The 23,738-nt window shown below is 35.8% G+C and overlaps 2 protein-coding genes across 2 annotated transcripts; one reads left to right on the forward strand and one right to left on the reverse strand.

Annotated features, from left to right (window-relative positions):
• Nucleotides 1-1,687: 1,687 nt before the first annotated feature.
• LOC142179987 (uncharacterized) lies at nucleotides 1,688-2,598 on the reverse strand. Its single transcript, XM_075250903.1, has 3 exons — nucleotides 2,526-2,598; nucleotides 2,097-2,423; nucleotides 1,688-2,025 (listed from the first exon to the last, which is right to left on the reverse strand). Exons 1-3 carry the CDS (start codon nucleotides 2,596-2,598, stop codon nucleotides 1,688-1,690), a joined length of 738 nt encoding a protein of 245 aa, XP_075107004.1.
• A 17,750-nt stretch (nucleotides 2,599-20,348) lies between these two features.
• LOC107770128 (putative pectinesterase/pectinesterase inhibitor 17) lies at nucleotides 20,349-22,728 on the forward strand. The gene is made up of 2 exons (XM_016589397.2): nucleotides 20,349-21,242; nucleotides 21,776-22,728. Exons 1-2 carry the CDS (start codon nucleotides 20,369-20,371, stop codon nucleotides 22,465-22,467), a joined length of 1,566 nt encoding a protein of 521 aa, XP_016444883.1. The 5' UTR covers nucleotides 20,349-20,368; the 3' UTR covers nucleotides 22,468-22,728.
• Nucleotides 22,729-23,738: the final 1,010 nt, after the last annotated feature.

A 23,738-nucleotide genomic window follows, 5' to 3' on the forward strand; every position in this document is an offset into this window, starting at 1 on the left:
ACAATGACTATGTGGTTTGTAACATTTTTAATGTACACACATTTATCACATTCATTTATCTTAAAATCTTTTGACAACATTGTTTGGTCAAATTTCGCATGCCGTTGTTTGGGTGCTTGTTTTAGTGTGTAAAGCGACTTAACAAGTCTACATACCCTATTTTCTTTACCTGGAACCACAAACCCTTCAGGTTGTTCTATGTAAATTTCTTCCTCCTAATCTCCATTTAAGAAGGCCGTTTTAACGTTCATTTGATGAATTTCAAGACCATATACCGCAGCTAATGCTACTAACGTTCGTATGGACGTAATTATTGTAACTAGAGAGTATGTATCAAAATAGTCAAGAACTTCTCATTGTCTATACCCTTTCACCACAAGTCTTGCCTTGTATTTATCAATAGTACCATCATCTTTTATTTTCCTCTTAAAAATCCATTTAGAACCCAATGGTTTATTGCCTGGAGGAAGATCAACCAATTCCCAAGTATGGTTGTTCAATATGGATTCTATTTCACTATTGACTGCCTCTTTCCAAAATAATAATTCGGAAGAAGTCATAGCTTCTTTAAATGTTCGAGGCTCATTTTTCAATAAGAAAGTCACAAAATCTGGTCCAAATGAAGTAGATATTCTTTGACGTTTACTACGTCTTGGATCCTCCTGATTATACGTACTTTCTTTTGTTTCTTCCCGAAGTCGTTTAGATCCTTCACCAATCGACTCACATTTTTTTTATATGGATATATACTCTCGAAAAATTCAGCATTATCTAATTTTATAACTGTATTATTATGAATATCGGAATTTTCTAATTTATGAACCAGAAATCGATATGCTTTACTATTTGTTTCATATCTTATGAAAACACAATCAATGGTTTTCGGTCCTATCTTTACCATTTTGGGTTTCGGAACTTGTACTTTTTTCAAACACCCCCATATTTTAAAATAATTCAAGTTGGGCTTCCTTCCTTTCCATTTTTCATATGGAATGGACTGCGTTTTGCTATGGGGTACTCGATTTAATATCCGGTTAGCTGTAAGAATAGCTTCCCCCTACAAATTCTGCGGCAAACTAGAACTTATCAATAGGGTGTTTATCATTTCCTTTAATGATCAATTCTTTCTTTTCGCAATCCCATTGGATTGAGGCGTGTAAGGGGTCGTTGTTTGATGAATAATTCCATATTCTAAACATATCTCTTCAAAAGGAAATTCATATTCATCACCCCTATCACTTCTTATCATTTTGATTTTCTTGTTAAGTTGCGTTTCGATTTTATTTTTGTATTGATTGAATGCATATATTGCTTCATCTTTACTATTAAGTAAGTAAACATAGCAATATCGAGTACTATCGTCAATAAAAGTTATGAAATACTTCTTTCCACCGCGAGATGGTATTGACTTCATGTCGCAAATATCTGCGTGAATTAAGTCTAAAGGATTTGAATTCCTTTCAACTGACTTATAAGGATGTTTAACGTACTTAGATTCCACACATATTTGACATTTTGAGTTGTCGCATTCAAACTTAGGCAATACTTCCAAATTAATTAGTTTTTGCAGGGTTTTATAATTGACATGTCCCAAACGTATATGCCATAAATCTCTTGACTAAAGTTAGTAAGAAGAAGCTGAAATTTTATTATTGTCAACAACCATTATATTCAGCTTAAAAAGGCTCTAAGTAAGGTAACCTTTTCCTAAATACATCTCGTTCTTACTTATTACAACTTTGTCTGTAACAAAAACACACTTAAACCTGTTCTTGACGAGAAGTGAAATAGAAACTAAGTTCTTCCTTATTTCAGGAACATGACAAACGTTGTTCAGAGTCACTACCTTGCCAGAGGTCATCTTTAGGAATATTTTTCCATAACTTTCAATTTTGGCCGTTGCAGAATTTCCCATAAAAATGGTCTCGTCGGGTCCAGCGAGAGCATATAAAGCAAATGCTTCTCTAACAGCACAATCATGACGGGTGGCTCCAGCATCAATCCACCACTCCTTAGGATTTCCCACTAAGTTGCATTCAGACAACATAGAACACAAGATATCAATATCATCATTTGTTTCAACCATATTTCTTGACCATTTTTCTTCTCTTTCTTTGGAGCACGACATTCTGCAGCTTTGTCTCCAACCTTTCCACAATTGTGGTAGTTTCCCTTGAATTTCTTCTTGTTAGGATAGTTGTTTGGTCCAGAAGACTTCTTCCTCTTTTTCGGATTAGTTGGAGCAGTCTCAACAATATTTGCTCTCATAATTATTGAGTTTCCACGTGTCTTCTTTTCTGCAGCTTTATTGTTATCTTCGATCCTCAATCGAACGATGAGATCTTCGAGTTTTATCTCCTTGCGATTGTGTTTCAAGTAGTTCTTAAAGTCCCTCCATAAAAGAGACAATTTCTCAGTCATTGCTGCAACTTAAAATTCCTCATTGATGACCAAACCTTCAGCGAAAAATTCGTAATTAGTAACTAAATTAATACTTTCAATAGAAGCATTAATTCGGATTATACCTTTAGCAAGGAGATCATGGATAATAACTTGCAACGCTTGAACTTGGGTAATGATAGGCTTGCTGTCTACCATCGTGTAGTCCAAAACTTTGGCTGCAACAAACTTCTTCAAATCGGCATCCTCGATTTTATACTTCTTTTCCAACGCATCTCATAGTTCTTTAGAAGTTTCTGCATTACTATAGACGTTGTAAAGATCATCCTCTAGTCCGCTAAGAATGTAATTCTTGCACAAGAAATCTGAGTGCTTCCATGCCTCAGTCACAATAAAACGTTCATTATCAGGAGTTGATTCAGACAGATTCGGAACGTCCTCCTTGATGAACTTTTGTAGACTCAAAGTAGTCAAATAGAAAAATATCTTCTGTTGCCACCATTTGAAATCAATCCCGAAAAATTTTCTGGGCGTTTCTGCTGAAGCCGGTTGTGGAAAAGAATGACTGGAAGTAGCTCGTTTCGTTCATTTCTGTTAACAACAAAACAAAAATAAAATTAATGACAAAATGGCCTTGTGGCCACTTAAACTTGTATCAATTTACCAAGCGGATATATAAACTTATTTTTTTCCCATTTGAACACTCTAACTTGATGGAATGGATACTAATAAACTTTTTTGACCATTGATTGTGCTTATGTGGCAGTAGCACAAGTGATGTGGACAAAATGTGTTCCAATCACGCAAAAAAGCCGCGTGAAAATAATATTCTGATTAAAAATAATAAATCAAAAGGAATAAATTTAAAAATTGAAAACTAAAAAAAATGATCGGCATTTTTCCCCTTTCCAAGTCTGGTGTCCTCGGAGGATATACATGTGCTTTCCAATTAACTATGGATATATATGAGCTTATTGTAAACGGTAAGAGATCGCCCTTTTAAACGGCCATTCCATCCACCTTCTCCGGTGAAGCACATCCATTCACTATTAGCCGGCGACGTAGCACCGTGAGACATGGTTTTCCGATCAATTTTAGTTATTTTTGGACCAAAAGATAAGCTGATTAAAAGCATCTTATGTTTCACCACTAAATCCATTTCCTCCTTCACTGCTAAACCAACCACTATATGAAGAATTTTTCAGAACCTTTGTACTCTTTATCGGGTCAATGGATTTTAGAACCTTTGGAAACTTTCAAATTATTGTCGTTTGATTTAGGTTCTTGAGATTTGATTGAAGAATATGTTCTTGACGAATCTCCAAGAACATGATTATGGAGATTATAGATAAATAGGAGCTACCGATTTTGGATTCGGGGTTTGGTCGAAAACGTTTTGTTCTTTTACGGATTGCTGGGGCGGGGAGAGGGGAGGGGGTTTGAGTGGAGAAGAAAAGTAAAAAATATAATAAAATTTTGATAATTAAATTTTAAAAATGGACCCACAAATACACATGTCAAACAATAAATAGTCTAACATATGATGTGTTGTACATGTCAGTGCAATTGTTATACATGCTCTGTTGGATATATTTAGTAGTATCCATTCCATCAAGTTAGAGTGTTCAAATGGGAAAAATATAAATTTATGTACCGACTTGGCAAACTGGTACACGTTTAAGTGGCCACGAGGCCATTTTGCCAAAATTAATTAAGGTGAAGTATTTAAAATCTTCAAACCGAATAACTTTAACAAAAACATATTAAATACCATGGTGAAGATTTTATTTCTTCAAACCGAAAACAGAACAAGTAGAAAATCACAAAGATTTTAATCTCGTAATGTCAACCAAAAAGTAGAAAATCCAAAGATTTTAGTCTCCAAACTGAGAGTAGAAATCACTAGGATTTAGTCTCCAACAAACAGAATATAAGATGAATGCAGAAAAAATAATTAAGTTCCTTAAGCTTGTTAGTATTATATATTCGAAAATATATTCAAAAACTTGAAACAATGTAAAACCAGAAATGCAGAAGAACGGAATTAATCTGAACCCACTGAATTCATAGTATTTTCTTAAGGAACTTAATCCCCTCCTAATACCCGAGGTTTAGGATTATTTTCTCCCAGGATAGAACAGATGACCTCACTGGTGTAGCGATACTTTAAACCACAGTGACAACGAATGTAAAGAATAGTAGTAAATCACACTTACTGCTTTCTTTTCGATTAAAATAATGCAGAGAGAAGAAGGAGAAATCAGAATTTTCGTTAGGAAAATCTGAGGGACTAGTCTGCTATTTATAGCCAACATGTTGAGTTTAAACGAAAAGGTGCAACTCTTCAGAATGTCTATTATGATTATTCACGTAAAACGGCCTATTTACGCAAAACAAAACGGAAAATCAAAACGCGGAGAAAAAAGAACGGCTAATTTGGATTAAAATAATATTATGTTAATCTTAATATTAACAAATAAATTTGGTCCAAAAAAATAATCAATTAATGGCTCATTTGACCAAATCCAAATCCAAATTAAAATCCAAATCTGAATCCAAAGTCGAAGCCGAAGCCGAGCTGAGCGAGCGAGCGAGCGACGACGACGACGCGAGACTTGCCTTCTTCTTGACACCCCTTCGGCTTCTTATCCGTAGAAGCTTTCTGGCTTGGTACAAGAAGTTAGAGGTGGTGTAGAGGTGTACTGATATTGGGTATATAGTCAGACTGTTTTGATGCTTTGTTTTTGTACAGAATTCTCAATGGTAATAAAAGTTTGCTTTATTTACCAAAGAAAATTAAAGTCTAATAAGGGAAAGAAAAATAAAGTCTAATAAGGGCTAATAAAGGTCGGAGGAATTTTGGGGTCTTCTGTAACGTTTTTATAACGGCCATATCTTGAATTGCTTCTTATTCGGCCACAGGTTTGTGTCTGGTATCACCATGGTTGAATTACTACCGACTGATCGTCCTTAACAAGCATTACTTCCTATTCACCTAACTTCTGAGACCGGTTTTTCCGTATACAGTCAATAACTACAGATCGGCTTGTAATGCAGTTTAGGTATAGGGTGGCGTTAGTTTTGAGGCTTTATTTCCTATTATAAATTGATAGCGATATTGATTTATTTTCAAGCAATGTGGCTTATCTTATGTGTGAATTATTTTTGAAAAAGTTATGTATGCATACATTTATAAGTTCTTTTCCTTTTTTATTTCACAAAACAGAGTTGGATGAATCTCCTTATTACTAAAGGGTGTCCCGGTAATTAAGTCACAATTTTTCAAGCTCACTGATTTAGCTTGGTATAAAAGTATACTAATATAGTTTATTACCACAAGTTTTCTTTCTGTTGAAACTTTTAGCGCAATGTCCAAAATTTTCCTACATCTTTATATTTAATGATGTATGTCGTCATAAACTTACCAATCTCAAGACCCTTAAAAGGTTATTTAAGTTGGTTGTCTTCCAAATTTGATCAGTATTGAAGTTATTTACTCTTCTTGTGCAGAACAAGGATAATGCGTTATACGATATGTCATCAAAATCCTATGATATTTAGCTTTTTTAACTGTTTTGATTTTGTAACATTTATGTATTCGCAATCTCTTCTGTTCTAATGATTGTCCTGAGCTAAAATGGAATCAATAAATGATCCATCATTAACAATAAGCCGAATAAATGTTGGGCTAACAAGCAGAAGCGAAGCCAGGATTCGAAGGTTATGAGATTGATGTCCTAATCCTTTTAAGTGATAGCATTTTAAATTAATAATTAATATATTTTAAATGAATTTTATTAGACAAATACAAAATATAAATTAAAATTATTGGATTTGGTCGAACCCATAACCGATGGGCTAGCTCGGCCTTGCTAATAAGGCCCGAGTTCATTACTTACCAACTTTAGTGCTTTTCATTAGGCTTTTCTAAGCGCTAAACTGACACTAAGCGCTAAACTGACACTTACTTTAAATTAGTAACTTGTTAACTTTATAATTTGTTTATTCATTGTATTTGCATCTAGAATAATGTTTAATTTTTTAAATTTTATCTAATTCAGTTTGTTGTCAGATTTTCATGTTTTTAATTATAATCATAATCAACTTTTTTTTTTATACCTGTGTACTCATTTAATTTACCAGTTCTTTTAAGTTTCTGTTGGAGAAAATACAATTACAGTTAGATAAAATAAAACGAAGAAAATAAAATCTTCAGGTTGAGGTGCGGATATCTCGCTTTGTTTAAGGAGATTCAAGCCTACTACAATAAAATCTTTACTGGTCCAACAGTAATTTTCTTGACTTGTCTCCCTCAGGATACAACAACCCGATCACGTTGTATGAGTCGAGCAAACTCTAGACAAATTATTGAGTCCAAAGGTCCACCAATATGAACACCTTCCTTCAACAAAAGTATAACTATGTTCTTCTTTTTTCACAACTTTAACCTCGTTTTTTAAGCACTTTATAATTTTTTCACACACCACCACATTATGAAAGAAAGATCTTATTTACGAGTGTTGGAATTCTTCCTTAGGATTAAATTGGAAAGTCTGATAATAAGTTTGTATATGGGCGAAACCGAACCCATGGGACGCCTTGGTTTCCGATGAAGTAAACGGAAGGAGAGACGAGACGGTAAGGAACCGGAGTCGAAGCAAAGATCCCCTCGGTCCAAAAAATTAATCAATAATCATTTGACCAAATCCGAAGCCGTAACCGAAGCCGAGCCAGGCAACGACGATGACGGCACGAGGCTTGCCTTTTTCTTAACTCTTTAATAGCTAGAAGAAGAACAATTGTATATATACCCATCAAAAGTCTTTTCCTCCTCTAATATGGGACAATGTCCCTTTGTCAATGAGGGAAAATCAAATTTTTATTTTTCCCCCAATTTCCTATTCACCCTCTTTTAAGCTCTAAGAAGCTTAAACCCAACACACATTCCAAACAAATGATCTTGGAAGCAAATAATACCTAATCCAATTTGCCTGCAGAAATATATTACTTTCAAATGAAAACCTTATAGATTAATATAAATGAGTAAAGAAGGGGACTTTTAACTTTGCAAAAGTTCATTCAAATAGACTTATTTCAATGCTATCACATACTATGCATTACTTTCAAATGAAAACCTTATAGATCAATGTAAATGAGTAAAGAAGGGCACTCTTCACTTTGCAAAAGTTCATTCAAATAGATTTATTTCAATGCTATCACATACTATCCTGCAAAATTTATTTAATAGAAGTTTCAGTTCCTACAATCTAGTCAAGTTACCCTAAAAGAACAACTAAATGGTGAATATCAAGTACCAAAAAACTTTAAAAAATGAACATGTTTAACTCTATGAAGAAAATTTCAACTATGCTGAGATATTAATAATATATTAAATATTTTGAATAAACAATTAAAAAAATAACTAGCTGAGAAATCTTACCTTATGCCATGATAGTTTGCTATATCTCCAGGATTACCTTGAGGTAGGGGTGGCGCAAGGGGAGTCCAGTAAAGCTTTTACTTTAGGCTCCTACAATTACGAGGCCCAAAACGTATTAATAGTAGAATATATAATATTGAAGTTTGTAAAAAAAAAATTAAAAAAGATTATCCATTTCTTAACAATACAAAATATTTTAGAACTTCGAATAAAATTACTTAGATTTTCATATTAATAAATAAAAAATTTTACAATAAAATCCAAGGTAATATATTGCAAATACATGATTAATATCTTATTAGCTTGAAATAACCTTTACTAATATAAATCAGACTATTCCTATATGAAGTTAAAAACTTTATGTCTTATAAGAATACTACACTATCTACAACTGAGGAAGAAAACAAATGATAGACAACACTAAATTATTTGCATATGTGTGCGTATAAAATTTCTTTTAAACCACTAATTTTGTTGAGGCTCCCTTGCCTTGAGGATTATCTTAATGAGTACCTTGTCTTTAAGTGCATAAAGTCCAAAATATGCATTGGCTATTGCACATGGGAACACGTCCTCAACATAGATCAGTGCATCAAACATATTCCTTGATTAGTTGTGATGATGAGCGGAATTCTTCATATGTCACTGGTCATTTCGACCCCGTTAAGCACTTGAACATGATAAGAGGAGAAACCAATAAAGAGGGGCTAATTTACAGGTGCAGCAAGAAGAAGAGGTTTATGTGGAAGCTAAAGAAGAGTTGGTTGAAGAAGATCATGCTATTTTTTCCTTATGTGTAGCCACGAGACTCACTCATTCTCCCTTTGTTTTAAAGATGATTTGTTATTAAAAAAAATTCCCATGACTGTCTTGGTGGATAGTGGATCCAGCCACAGTTTTCTCAATCCTCAGATTATGAAGCTGCTTAGGATACAACCTACCCCTATAACTATCCCAATGAAAATAGTAGTGGCAAATGAGGAAGTACTTTACTGTGATAGTTATTATCCTGAATTTCTATGGAGCATGCAAGAAGAAATATTTAGTTTTAACATGAGGATAGTACATGTTGGGGGTTGTGATTTAGTTTTGGGATGGATTAGATAGATCTCTTTACACTAGTTATTCTCAATACAAAGGAATGAAGGTTTATACTTCAAAATGGCAACAAGAAGGGTCTGAGTTAGCAACTATAGATGGGGAAGAAATGATCAGGTTGCTGGCTAAGAAGGCATGTAGTTGTGTTGTTGAAGTTATCCTTGTAAATACACTCAACAATTTTCAAGAGAAAGGTTCTAAACCACCTGAAATTGTAGCACTACTAGAACAATACTCTGATGTATTTGAAGAGCCTAATGAGTTGTCACCTACTAGGGAATGCGACCATGCTATTTTCTTGATTGGTATCCTCTGATTAAAAAAATACCATAGAACAGATGATGGGTGATATGCTTCAATCTCAACCATTGGTTTCTAGTTAATCCACTTTTGTATCTCTTGCTTTATTGGTGAAGAAGAAGGATTCTATATGGAAATTATGTGTAGATTATAAAAGATTGAACTTCATCACTGTCAAAAACAAATATCCAATTCCTATGGTTGAAGATCTATAGGATGAACTCAAGGAATCTATGGTGTTTTAAAAGGTGAATCTTAGGTCGGACTATCACCAAGTGAGGATGAAACCAGATGATGAACACAAGACTACCTTTAAGACTCACCACGGGCTGTGGAAGTTTAAGGTGATGCTGTCACGACCCAATTCTCACTATAGGCCGTGATGGAGCCCAACGTCGTTGCTAGGTAAGACAATTGTGAACTATCCATTTAATTATTCATTTTAATATTTTTAAAGTCATTGATTTTATTTAATAAAGAACCAAGAGTAAATGACCATAGTAATATGAAGCATAAAATAAACATAAGGGTGATGTAGTGAAATTAATAGACAAAATCAAGAATATCTACTACAAATTTCCAAAACTCGGTGTCACAAGTGCACGAGCAAACTAGTAGAGTATACAAAACCTACTATAACTACTCTCTGAAGTAAGATAGATATAAAAGTAAATACAACAACGGGAAGACTCCGGGTGCTGCAAAATGGAGCATAGAAAGCAGCTCACCACTAAGTCTCCAGGTAGCGGGGGCACACGCATGATTGGCCATCTGATGCACCTGCCTCAGATCCTGCACGATTAGTGCAGAAGTGTAGCATGAGTACATAACAATGTGCACCCAGTAAATATCTAGTCTAATCTTGAAGAAGTAGTGATGAAGGATCGACATCGACACTTACTAGAGGTCAATAAATAAAGTATGGAATGCACAAATAGGCATGAAATACAACAATAACAATGGAATAAGAAACAGTAAATAATGATTCTTAAACATAATATCAATTTGAAATCTCCAACTATCACATGCTAAGTCTTTAACACATAAGAGCCACCAAGTAATTTTCAAGTCTCAGATCAAGAAAGAAATATCAAGTATAATCGAACTCCTAGCAATATCACGAACGATTTATGTCGAGGTCGTAAGGTCCAATGCAGAATAGTGTGTACACTACCGAGGGTCGACCGGCATGAACCATATATAATATACTGTTGAGGTGTTCGGCCCGATCCACAGGAATAGAGAAACTCTACAAACTCCGATCCACAACTACTACATAGGAATAATACTCAAAGAAGGCATGATTTTAGCTAATAATCAAGTATTCCGCCAAAACTCAAAGTAATGAAGCTCGGTCTCATAAAATCCTTTATCCAATTTCAATTATAAATTCAAGTAGTTAAACTAACAAGTTGGGCGCAAATAATACAAGTAATGCATGGTAAAGTCCTAAGTCTATCCAGACACAAGTATGATTTTAGTTATGTACGGACTCTCATCACATCGTGCATGCGTAGCACCCACAATTATTAGCAAATAACTATTTAAAATACCTATGGGGATAATTCTCTCTTACAAGATTAGGCAAGAGACTTACCTCGTTATCAAGTCTTCTTCCCGGTCCAAAAATCACACTAATAGCTTCAAATCGATGTCGCACTATCCGAAACTAGCCAAAGACTGTAGAAACTAATCAATATATGCTCAAAAGCTCATAATTTAACTAATAGAGTAATACTCAAACCAATTTGGAAGGTTTCTAAAATTTACCCCCGGGCTCAAGTGCCTGAATTCCAGAAATGTTCCTAAATAAATGTTACCCACAACCTTACGAACACAAATATATAATTTTACTCAATTCCATAATTATTTTTGTGGTCTAATCCCATTTTTACCAAAACCTAAATTTTTCAACAAAATCCTAAAATTCTCACAATTTATATATTAAAATCTACCCATAATCTATGTATTAAACTCACACTGGGTAGGAATTACTTACTTTATGATGTTAGATAAAAAAAACCCTCCTCCACGAGCTCCAAAATCGGCCAAGGAAAATGAAAATGAGAGAAAATGGCCTAAGTCTTGTTTTTAAAACAAGTCTCTGCCTAGGCATTCCTTCTTTGCGATCGCAAAAAGGGCCTCGTAATCGTGTAGGCAAAATTCTGCCACGCCCATAAAATGTGCTTCACGAACGCGATAAGAGCCTCACGATCGCGAAGGATGTCCTGCCCTACCCTTCGCGAACGCGAGCTCCTCTTCGCAAACGCGAAGAGTACCAGTCTGACCCCTCCCCAGCTGGCTTTCCACTACGCGATCGTGACCCATTGTACGCGAACGCAAAAGCCAGTGTGCCCAAAACATCGCGATCGCGACCTCCCTCTCGCGTTGAATCAACTTCAAACTTGTACGCAAAATTAACTTATGAACTTCAAACTTCTTCAACTAGCTCCGAACACATCAAATCATACTTAGACAACTAGGAATGATGCCAAATTTTGCGTACAAGTCATAATTATTATAGGGGCCTATTCCTAGTCTCAAAATTCCGAACGGACCTCAATAACACTAAAGTCTACTTCAAACCAAATTTAAAGAACTTGAAAACCTTCAATGTGCCAACTTTCAACATTAAGCGCTGAAACGCTCTCGGATCAACCGAAACTCGATTCGAATACATGTCTAAGTACAAAATCATCATAGAACCTATTGGAACCATTAAATCCCGGTTTCGAGGTCGTTTACTCAAAATATTAACTCAAGTCAAACTCGGTCATCTTACGCCGCTATTAAGGAATTAAGTGTTTCGATTTCAACCCGAACCCTTTTGAACTAGTACCAACCATCCCCGCAAGTCATAAAAAAGTAAAAGTACATATAGGATCTAGAAAATTAAATGACCGATCGGGTCGTTACAGATGCCATTTGGGCTCACTAATGCCCATGTCACCTTTCAAGATCTAATGCATCAAGTTTTTGGATCATTTCTAAGAAGATTCATATTAGTCTACTTTGATGACATATTAATTTACAGTCATTCATCAGAAGACTGTGTGGAATATGTACAAGTGGTATTGAAGTTACTGAGAGAAAAGTTTTATCCTAAAATGTCTAAGTGTGATTATGCACAATCTCTGGTAGAGTACTTAGCAATTTCTGGTGATGGAGTTAATACGGATATGTAACGACCTGGCCGGTCGTTTTGAGCGTATTATCCTTGATCCCCTATTTACTGCATTCCCCGTATCTATTTCTACTTATGTGACTTGCCGGGAGGTCTTATTTTGGTTTCGTAGTGTTTTGGGACACTTAGTCTCTAAAACGGAAGTTTAAGTCTCAAGATTTTGACCGTAGTCGGAAGTGTGTGAAGCCGACTCAAGGATGGAGTTCTGTCAGTTCCATTAGCTTCATTGGGTGATTTTGTACTTGGGAGCATGTCCGGACTGTGAATTTGAGGTCTGTAGCTGATTTAGGCTTGAAATGGCAAAAGTCAAATTTTTGGAAGTTTGATCGGGGGGGCCGACTTTTTGATGTCAGGGTCGGATTCCGATTCTGGAAGTTGGAGTAGGTCCATAATGTTGAATATGACTCGTGTGCAAAATATGAGGTCAATCGGACGTAGTTTGATATGATTCAGCATCGTTTGTAGAATTCAGAGGCTTAGAAGTTTTTTAGGCTTGAATCCGGGTGTAATTAGTGTTTTGGTGTTATTTTGAGTGATTTGAAGGTTCGACTAAGTTCGTATTGGGTTATATGACTTTTTGGCATGTTTGGTTGAGGTCTGGGGGGCCTCGGATAGATTTCGGGTGGTTAACGGACTTGATTTTCGAATTGATGAAGCAGCTGAAGAGCTGCTGCTACTGGTGTAACCGCACCTGCGGAGTGGGCACCGCAGGTACGAGCACGCAGAAGCATGGCATGAATCGCAGATGCGGTCAAGGACATGAAGGACAGGGGTCACAGGTGCAAAGAAGTTCCCGCACCTGCTGTAGCGCAGATGCGGACAAGTGGGCGTAGGTGCGAGGGAAGCTGGGAGAGAGTGACTACGCAGAAGCGAGGCCAGGGCTGCAAATGCGCGTTCGCAGGTGCGGAACCTGGAGCGCAGGTGCGGGCCCGGGAGGTGCAAATGACTTTCCCCGAAGCGGCAGTTTTACTGCAGATGCGGCGTCACAAGTGCAACGATAGGCCCGCAGATGCGAAAAGTCTGGGCAGAAGGTTTAAAAGCAAGGGTTCGCAATTTTAGTCTTATTTCAATATTTTGGACTAGGACTTAGGCGATTTTGGAGAAGATTTTCGACGTGATTATTGAGGTAAGCTTCTTGTACTCGTTTTGGATCATAAAACTTGTTTCCCCACCTAATTAGTGAGATTTTGAAGTGAAATTTGGGGGTTTAGGGCTTGAGAATTGGGGATTTGGATGACCAAATAGTGTCGGATTTTGATAAATTTGGTATGGTTAGACTCGTGAGTGAATGAGATTTCGGGTTTGGTGACTTTTGTCAGATTTCGAGGTGTGAGCCCGGGGGACGGGTCGAGCCTATTTCGTATTTTGGCTTATAATTTTGTGTTTTTCTTGTGGAGTTGATTCCTTTAGCCTATATTAATTATATCGTACTGCTTGTGGCTAGATTCGGGTCGTTTGGAGACTGATTCGAGGGGCAAAGGCATTTCAGAGTAGGATTTGCTCAGTTTGAAGTAAGTAACGATTTCAAACTTAGTTCTGAGGGTTCGAAACCCACCGAACTATGTGCTATACGATTGGTATTGAGGTGACGCACATGCCAAGTGACGGGCATGCAAGCGTGCACCGTGAGAATTGTAGCCTGGTTGATTCCATGGCACTGTATATTGACTCTATTTTGTTGATATCCGTCTTTTCATCTTGTGATAAAGTAATTGAACTGTCAATCATGCTAGATATCATATTTAGGCTTTATGCCAGTACTGTTGGGAACCCTAGTGGTTATTTCTTGCTGTCATCTTACTGATTTCATTGATATTATGTACTCAGTCATGTTCATGCATTTCATATCATATCTCAGTCTCAGTTATTATTTATTGATACATCATATCATTATTTCGGGCTAGTTTTTATGATATTGTGAGCCCGTAAGTGAGACTGAAGAGATTGATGACTGAGTGAGGCTGAGAGCGTGATTATGAGTGACAGTTATGGGGTCGGGCTGCACGCCACAACGGTTATACTAATTTTATGATAGCGCTTGGGCTGTAGAAGCCCCTCCGGAGTCTGTAACATACCCCTAGTGAGTGCGGTTGATATTATTGAGGGATGGATCTTTCCTGGACATGGATCTTGTCTGAAGTACTTGATACCTGGAGATGGATCTTCTCCACAGGGCTGGATTGGCCTTCCTCGGTACTGGGTGACTTATAGTCAGCGATGTATATATTCCGGAATGGATCTTCCCTGGGCCGTATGGGCCATATACAGTATCGAGTGGTTGAGCATTCGAGAGTGTGAGCACATGAGGCTGACAGCATGGTGCATCACACACAGCATGTGCATTGGCATGTAGAGATAGCAGAGTTATATTCTTTACATTGTTCGGATCTGCTTCACTTTATTGTTTTGAGTTGCCTATTTAAGTTGAAAGCATGCCTATGTTTCTATACAGTTATTTCTATTTTATATGTACCGGTTGAGTTCGCCACTACCTTTCAGCCCAAAGTTTGGACTTGTTACTTACTGAGTTGGATGTACTCACGTTACTTCCTGCACCTCGTGTGTAGATCCAGGCGTTAATGGTCATAGCGAAAGTTACTGATTGAGACTTCAGAGTTCGGAGACTACCAAGGTAGCTGTACGGTGTTCGCAGGCCTTTACTCTCCTTCTATATCACTAGTTGTATTTTCAGTTTATTTCTCTCGACAATGTAGTGGACTGTATTCTGATTTAGACGCTCATGTACTCAGTGACACCCCGGTTTTGGGATGGATTGTATCGTATTTTGGATATTTATATTTTCAAAAAGGCTTTTCCTAGATTATTAAATTGCTTTCGTCTTTATGTTCAAAGATTTTTCTGTGTTGAGATGTTGAGTTGTGGCTTGCCTAGTTCCACGATAGGCGCCATCACGACAGTTAGATTTTTGGGTCGTGACAGGATCCTAGCAAGATTGAAGCTACGGTTAATTGGTCCCAACCCGCTAACCTGAAGGAGTTGAGAGGGTTCCTTGGACTCACTGGGTACTACAGAAGATTCATAAAAAATTATACATTACCAGCAAACCATTGACTTCTCTGTTAAAGTAATGGGACTTTCTGTGGAGTAAAGAGGCTACTTTAGCCTTACAAAATCTTAAAAAGGCCATGACAATAACCCCTTTTTGGCCCTTCCAGATATTAGTAAACCCTTAATTGTGGAGGTAGATGCATCTTCTACTGGTGTTGGGGTTGTACTGATGCAAAAGGGGAGACCTATTGCATGTTTTAGCCAGGCCTTGACCCTAAGTAGGGGTGTTAATGATTCGTTTTGACAAGTTATTTTGTAAAATTTATACCATATCAATTTTTTGGTTACTCTATTTTGTTTAACAAAAATTATACTTTTTGAAACCGTCTCAACCATCTCGATATTTTTCGGTATCGGTATGGCTCAGTTAATTTTCGGTATGTTTCTTACAATTTCCTGTAAGAATCGCTAATAGAATTTAGAATGTGATAAGATACATACTTACTTAGGATTTCGGCAAAACTCTCTAACCATTTTTATAGTTTAAAGGACAATGAACCAAGGAAATATAAAAGATAGCCAGAATACATATTTACCTCCCTATTCCACTAGAGCGTACAAGAAATTAAGCAAAGACAGACAAAATCTAGATCACACGAACTAAAATATATTAATCAAGATTAGACTCAAGAATATAGTCTATTAGAAGCTTACGTATCCAATAAGAAAAATCTAAATTAAGTACCTTATGGTTTGCTACTCAAGATCGCTAGAATACCTATAGTTGCTACTCTCAAGATACTAGCTAGAACTAATTTAGTTTCAGCAGAAATAGCATAATAGGTTTCAGAGTTGCGACTTATCGTTTAATTACTTGTTGGCTTGTAAACATTTTCATAATCATAAGGCCAAAGAAAAAAATAATATATCTTATTATTTTTAAACTTAATATATAAAATATATTTTTCTTATATAAATATTCGGTACGGTTCGATATTATTTTGAATTATTTTGGCAAAATTAAAGACCTATCCTAATTATCGGTACATTTATAGATTTATATAAAAATCCGCAGTTTAATTTTAAAAAACCTAATAATCGGTCCGGTACGGTTCGATGAGATCGGTTTTAATCGATTTTTCAAGATCCATTGACACTCCTAGCCCTAAGCACCAGGGGTTGTCCACCTAGAGGCGGATCTAGAATTTAAATTTTATGGGTTCAACTTGTAAAATTTTTAGCATTGAACCCATTATATTTTCAAATTTATGGATTAATATTTTTATATATTACAATATTATTAAATTTTTATACATAAATTTATGGTCCGCGCCAAAAATACTAGGTTCAGTTGAACCTGGTACCGATGCCTTTCATCCGCCTCTGTGTCCACCTATGAAAAAGAATTGATTACTCTTCTCAAAGTTGTGGAAAAATGGAGGCATTTCATCATCTTAAGTGATCACTTTAGTCTTAAATTTTTACAAGAGCAGAGGATCACCATTGCCTTACAATATAAAGGCATCACTAAACTGATGAGACTAAGTTCCGAGATTCATTACAAAAAGCGAATTAACAACTTTGTAGTTGATGCCTTATCCAGAAGGCAACAACATGCCACTGCTTCTTGTAAACTAACTATTCAGCTGCAATCCAAATGGATAGATGAAATCATTGCTAGCTATGATGGAGATGAAGAAGTGATGAGGGTCATTAGTGTTGTTAGTATTGATCCTGAAGCAACAATAAAGATTACAGTAATGAATGGGGTCTTGAGATACAAAGGGAATATGTGGATTGACAGTCAAGGAAATTTGAGAGCACAGTTAATTAACCAGATACATGGCTCTAATCTTGAGGAATATTCAGGTATCACTACTATTTTTCACAGAGTAAGACTGTCTTTTATTGACCTTCTATGTTTGAAGATATAAAGAAAGAGGTGCAGAATTGTGATATTTGTAAAATATGTAAGGATGAGCAGGTAGAATACCCTGACCTTTTGCAGCTTTTGTCCATTCCTTCTAGGCCATGGGAATACATATCGATGGATTTTATTGAAGGATTGCCCAAGTATAAGGGCAAGGATACTATTTTGGTAGTTGTTGACAGGTATAATAAGTATGCTCATTTTTTGATATTGGCACATCCTTGTAAAGTTGCTCAAGTAGCTGCTTTGTATCTGGATAACATATATAAGTTGCATGGTACGCCCGGTAGTATAGTTTCTGACAAGGATAAGGTGTTCCTAAGCTTATTTTGGAAGGAACTCTTCAGCTTACTTCAAACAAAGTTGTTGTTCAGTTCAACATATCACCCTCAAACGAATAGACTAACAGAAAGGGTAAACAAGTGTTTAGAAAATTACACGAGACATATGACTAGCCAAAAACCATCGGACTGGAGCAAATGGGTATCATTAGCTGAATTCTTGAATTGATATTTCAATCAAGAGTAGTTGTTGTTGATCGATGACTGTTGTTGATCAAGTCATGGCCAAGGTTCTGAAGAATAACTTAGCAAAAGCTCAATAAATGATGAAACACTATGCAGTTAAGAGGAGGACTGAAAGGGAGTTTGAAGTAGGTGATTAGGTGTTCCTGAAACTTCAACCTTACAGGTAAATTTCTATTATTGTTAGGAAGTCTTTGAAATTAGCATCCAAATTCTTTGGACATTATCAAGTGGTTAGGAAGATCAACCCAGTGGCCTATGAGTTGTTGTTACCTCCAACCTTTAGAATATACCCAGTTTTTAACATATCCCAGCTGAAAAAAAGATTGGGGCATGGTCAGGTTCCCTCCATTGATCCACGAGTATGTTCCTCATATGGCATTCCCCTACTGGAACCAGTGTCCATCTTAGCTAGAAAAATGGTCAAAAAAAGGTAATGTTGCTGCTACACAAGTCCTAGTTCAATGGGCCAATTTGCTACTAGAGGAGGCCACATGGGAGGATTACAACTTCATCAAGTCGCAGTTCCCATTGTTTTAACCTTAAGAATAAGGTTCATAAGGGGGATGGTTTATAACGAAGGTTATATGGAGGTGGTTATATTAGTTGGAATAGATGTTTAGTCTATGTTAATTTAAATCCTTTAAGATGTAAGTGATAATTTCGGCCCTAGATGTACTGGTTTTTACCTATGTTGAATCAAAATTATATCTTTTTCTCCTCCTCCTTTTCTCTTTCTCCATTCTCTATTTCTTTTATGTCTAGTTATCCACCATTAAAAAGCTCCACTGAGCTTTGATTTTGTTACAGGGTGATACGTCCACCTTGCGATTTCACCGGAGCTCCTGAAAATAAATAAAAAAACACATCAAAATTAGGCAATGACTAAAAAATTATTTTCCCAAAAAGCATTCCGACCTCATATCTCAAATATCACTTCTCTCAATCTCGTACAAACCATAGAATAGGTCTTCTTCAAGTGGAATAAGCCTTATAGTTCCATTCGTGACTATCTTTTGAGTAAGCAAACTGAAATTCCTGAAGTCTTGAACCGGATAATCTTTTTTTTGGTTCGTCTACGAATTCCCCAGAAGAATATATATTGTAAGTATAAAATGATAATATAGTTTTAAAAAATGGGGTAACTAACACACTTGCACCATTATTATGTCACAAAATTATAGGGTTTTTACCTTATACTTTAGAGTGCACCTAGACAGTAGAGGGGAAGGTGAATTGTGTCTTGCTCGATTGTCGTCTTATTGAATCACTTGGTTTTTCAATTGGTATCTTCTGAAACCAAATAAAAAGTAAAGTGCAGAAATTAAAGTACACAAGCAATTTTACGTAAAAAAAACTCCTTGCTCAGGGGAGTAAAAATTACAATTCGCCTCTGGAAATTCTCTGAAAACTTCACTAAATAACAAAAGCGATTTCAGTTTACAACTCAATAACCAAATGGACTAACTCTAGTACCTTAACTTCTACAATCAACTCAATTATAGCTAAACCTTCCAAGACGAAATTAACTCTAGTCTAGAAAACAACTCAAAATCTCTAGATTTGTTTACCTACTAAAATATTTCTCTAAAATAAAATAGATTATCATTTAAGACCAATGAATCAAGACTCAACAACTAAAGAACTAGACAGCTTCATTCTCGGGACCAAGTACTTTACTTGTGTAGTTTGAATTCTTGAAAGCACCTAAGATTGCTATTTGCCGTGAGTGATTTCCAGTAATTGTGCAAATTAGCATAAGCCTCAATACGTTTTTCAATTTTTGCTCCAAAAATTAAAGAAATTGATTATGGTACGTAAACAATCCTAGTAGGACTTGATTTACTTAAATAACTCCTACTTCACACACCTTTCCTTCTATCCAAGTGTTTCCATATATTGAATCCTTATTAAGCACGAATGCTTGTTGCCTACGAAGTAAATCCTCCAAAACATTCTACTTAATTATATTTCAATAGAAACAAATAATATTCGAACAGAAACAAAAAGGACTTATTAGAAATGCTTCATGCCATCTTCAAACCGATATCGCGTGGACTTCTTGCAACTGCCTTTAACCTTTTATTGTATTATTATCTTGTTTGAATTTGAGAAGCTTGATAACTGTAACACGTAATAATTCGTTGATATAGAATATAGACGTGCGGTACAGCTATTTGACAAGCACGCAGTTCTTTCATTTGATTGAATTAGACTGGCATGACTTCATTTTAATATAGGTTCCTAAAGTTATAAGTTATGATTAAATTATCTTCAGAAAATTTGTTTAGACAATATTCGTCAAGGGAAACTTTGCAGTCTATACTTATAATGAAAATATGGCATTTGACTTTGCTATTATTCCTGAATTCTGTCCTTCTCAATCATGCTCAAAAACCATCTCAACACAACCTGTCACCTCACTTGTGCAACTATATAACCTAGCCATTGTCAAAGTTATGGCTATCAAAAGAAATTAACCAATGGAGACAAAGCTTGGTTTCTTCGTACTATTCATTTCCTTTTCTGCATTCCTTTTTCCTGCTTTTTCCATTACCCTTTTTGACAATGACATCAATAATTGGTGCAACAAAGCCCCTTATCCCAATCAATGCAAGTATTTCATGAACCATGGTCCGTATCATTTTGCACCCAAGTACAAGACGGATTTCAAGAAAATGGCAATGCAAATAGCCATGGAAAGAGCACTCCAAGCTGAGACTTACACCAAACAACTAGGTACAAAGTGTAGGAATGAACGCGAGAAGGCAGCTTGGTCCGATTGCGTTAACCTCTACGAGAGCACAATTCTCCAACTCAATAAAACACTCGACCCAAATACCAAGTGTACCGATTTTGATACACAAACATGGTTAAGTACAGCCTTAACAAATCTTGAAACTTGTCGAACCGGGTTCGTTGAGCTAGGCGTTAATTCAGACTACATTTTACCTAGTATCATGTCAAACAATGTGTCTGAATTAATTTGTAACACTTTGGCACTCAACAATAATGGCTCCACTTTGAAGCAAACTTATAAATATGGTTTCCCAACTTGGTTTTCTCCAGGTGACAGAAAATTGTTGCAATCATCTACCGTAAGGCCAAATATAGTGGTGGTTCAAGATGGTACGGGGAATTTCCGGACAATTAAAGCAGCGTTAGATGCTGCTGCTAAAAGAAGTGGAAATGGAAGGTTTATTATACATGTGAAGCGTGGAGTTTACAGAGAGAATTTGGAGATTGGAAACAAAATGAAGAATATTATGTTGGTTGGTGATGGTTTGAGGTACACCATTATCACGGGTAGCCGCAGTGTAGTTGGAGGTTCTACCACGTTTAAATCTGCTACTGTTGGTAAGCATACCGCTATCCTATCTTTTTCTTTTTTGCTAATGAAATGTGAATTTTAAATTAAAAACAAAAAATTAAGGAGGTTCATTACATAAGGGAGTTAATCTTAATGATTCATCAATCTCATGAAAGTTTTTGCGGAATTTAAATAAAGCATGTAAAGAGAGAGAGAGCTCCAAAAACGACATGTTATCTCTTAATGTCACAACTAATCGTAAAGGATTTACTAATTTAGTTACTACTAATTTCTTTACATGTAAGAAATTGTAAACCAAATTTCGTACTATCTGTTTTGGGTTCTCCAAAAAAATTCCGACTTAATTTCCTAGAGGTATTTGATTGTTACGAAATTAGTTATTTCAGTCTCACCCTACTTATAAAAAATCTCTAATACAACGAGTTAAAATCATGAAATAATTTACTTTGATATTCATGTTCAAACTAAATATAACTACTCCTAATTTGGAGATCACTTCTTATATCATATTGTTAGTTGTTACTAATATTATATATTGCAAAAATTTACAAACTTGCAGCTGTTACTGGGGAAGGATTTATTGCTCGAGGCATCACATTCCGCAACACAGCTGGTCCACAAAATCATCAAGCAGTTGCACTGCGTTCTGGATCTGACCAATCAGTTTTCTATCGTTGTGGATTTGAAGGATATCAAGACACACTTTACGTCCATTCACAAAGACAATTCTATAAAGAATGTTATATCTACGGGACAGTTGACTTCATTTTTGGTAACGCTGCAGTAGTTTTGCAAAACTGCATGATATTTGCTAGGCAACCTATGGATAAACAAAAGATTACTATAACAGCACAAGGCCGCACTGATCCTAACCAAAATACTGGAATTTCAATACATAATTCGCGAGTTATGGCAGCTTCTGACCTTAGGCCTGTGTTAAATACATTCAAGACATATTTGGGACGACCATGGAAACAATATTCACGTACTGTTTTTATGAAAACGTACCTTGATTCGTTGGTGGATCCTGCTGGTTGGCTAGAATGGGATGGTAATTTTGCTTTAAATACTTTGTACTATGGAGAATATAGGAACAGTGGAGCTGGAGCATCGACTAGTAGGAGAGTCAGGTGGCGCGGGTATCGAGTGATCACAAATTCAAATGAAGCAGCAAAGTTCAGTGTGGAAAATTTTATTGCTGGTCGATCATGGTTGCCTGCAACCAACGTGCCATTTCGTGCAGGTCTCTAATAACATGATTCTTTTATAATTGGTGTCGATGTTGTTTTGTTTTGCAATTCTTAATCGATAAGTCATGTGTTCTTGTAAAAATTATGTATTAATTGTAATAGGTGAATAAGTATCAAAGCATTGGATACTATGATCAACTCTTATAATGATCATATTGTTTTGAGGATGATGAGGGGGTTTTTAATGTGTAATTGGGAACAATTTGCTGGAAACTTAAGCATTTATATTATTGAAAAGTAGAAATAAGATTACATAGTGGAAATTGAACGCAAGGTGTCTTCAGAGAAATGAAAAAGCCCAATTTCAAAGAGGCGCTATTTAAACCTAACGGAATTTGGTCATGCTCCTAAAGTGAAATTGTAATCTTGAAGTTTAGTTTCTAAGATCCAAACGACTTAAAAAAAAATTGACTATTTTCTTGAAAGTATTTATAAGCAGTGTAGCTTAATTTAAGAGCTCTCCTTCACGTTTTCACATAAATACGGTTGATATATGTACCTAGGAATTTTTATCATTAAAAGGAAAATAGATGCAGTCTTTTAAGTCTTCCTTTGCTTGCGTCTGCAATATGGCATTTTACGCACATGAACTGAAAAACTATATACGATTCCCCAAATTTACTGAATTGAAGGAGAAATTATAATCATTTGATAGTCCACTATTTTAACCCTGAACTGTTATTGCTTCTTATTCATATTATTACAGCCATAATTGTGAGCATAATTTTGAATGAGACTTGTAAACCAAAATGCAATCATAGTAAATCCTATAGTATAATCATATAGGTTATTAGGTGAGGGCTTCCTTTCTTCCAAAAAGTTACTAATCTCGTTAAGAATATATATATATATATATATATATATATATATATATATATATATATATATATAAAAGATCACAGTAGCGATTGATATTTAGCCATTGTCCGTCTAGCAACTTTTCTTTTAACACCTACGTGTGCGTGCCAAAAGAGATTAATTATACACTTTGTTGACAAAGCTAAAAATGCATTCAAATTCAATTCTGCCTTGATATTTGATCCAACTTCTATCAAAATTAAGTATAGGGAAAACTTCATTTATGTTTTTGTTTTTCTTTTTTATTTTTCTCCACTGGAGACTGGTATGAAAGTGAATGTTCCCCATCTAGACAGATAAGATACTAAGAATTTTAAATTAATGAGAGAGAGAGAGGGAGAGAATTACATGTGAAGAAGGCCCTTCACCTCAACTAAAGACAAAAAGTTAGCATGAATCAATAATGGCTTCTCA

This window comes from Nicotiana tabacum, chromosome 4, assembly GCF_000715075.1.
Source record: "Nicotiana tabacum cultivar K326 chromosome 4, ASM71507v2, whole genome shotgun sequence".
Lineage (NCBI taxonomy): Eukaryota > Viridiplantae > Streptophyta > Magnoliopsida > Solanales > Solanaceae > Nicotiana > Nicotiana tabacum.

Excerpts from the sequence above, each read along its gene's own strand:
- LOC142179987 (XM_075250903.1), bottom strand. The coding sequence starts at position 2,598 with ATGGTAGACAGCAAGCCTATCATTACCCAAGTTCAAGCGTTGCAAGTT. Across the intron at positions 2,424-2,525 it reads CCATGATCTCCTTGCTAAAG|CAATGACTGAGAAATTGTCT; the intron begins GTATAATCCGAA and ends TTTAAGTTGCAG. Across the intron at positions 2,026-2,096 it reads AAAGAAAGAGAAGAAAAATG|TGGGAAATCCTAAGGAGTGG; the intron begins GTCAAGAAATAT and ends AATGCAACTTAG.
- LOC107770128 (XM_016589397.2), top strand. The coding sequence starts at position 20,369 with ATGGAGACAAAGCTTGGTTTCTTCGTACTATTCATTTCCTTTTCTGCA. Across the intron at positions 21,243-21,775 it reads GTTTAAATCTGCTACTGTTG|CTGTTACTGGGGAAGGATTT; the intron begins GTAAGCATACCG and ends ACAAACTTGCAG.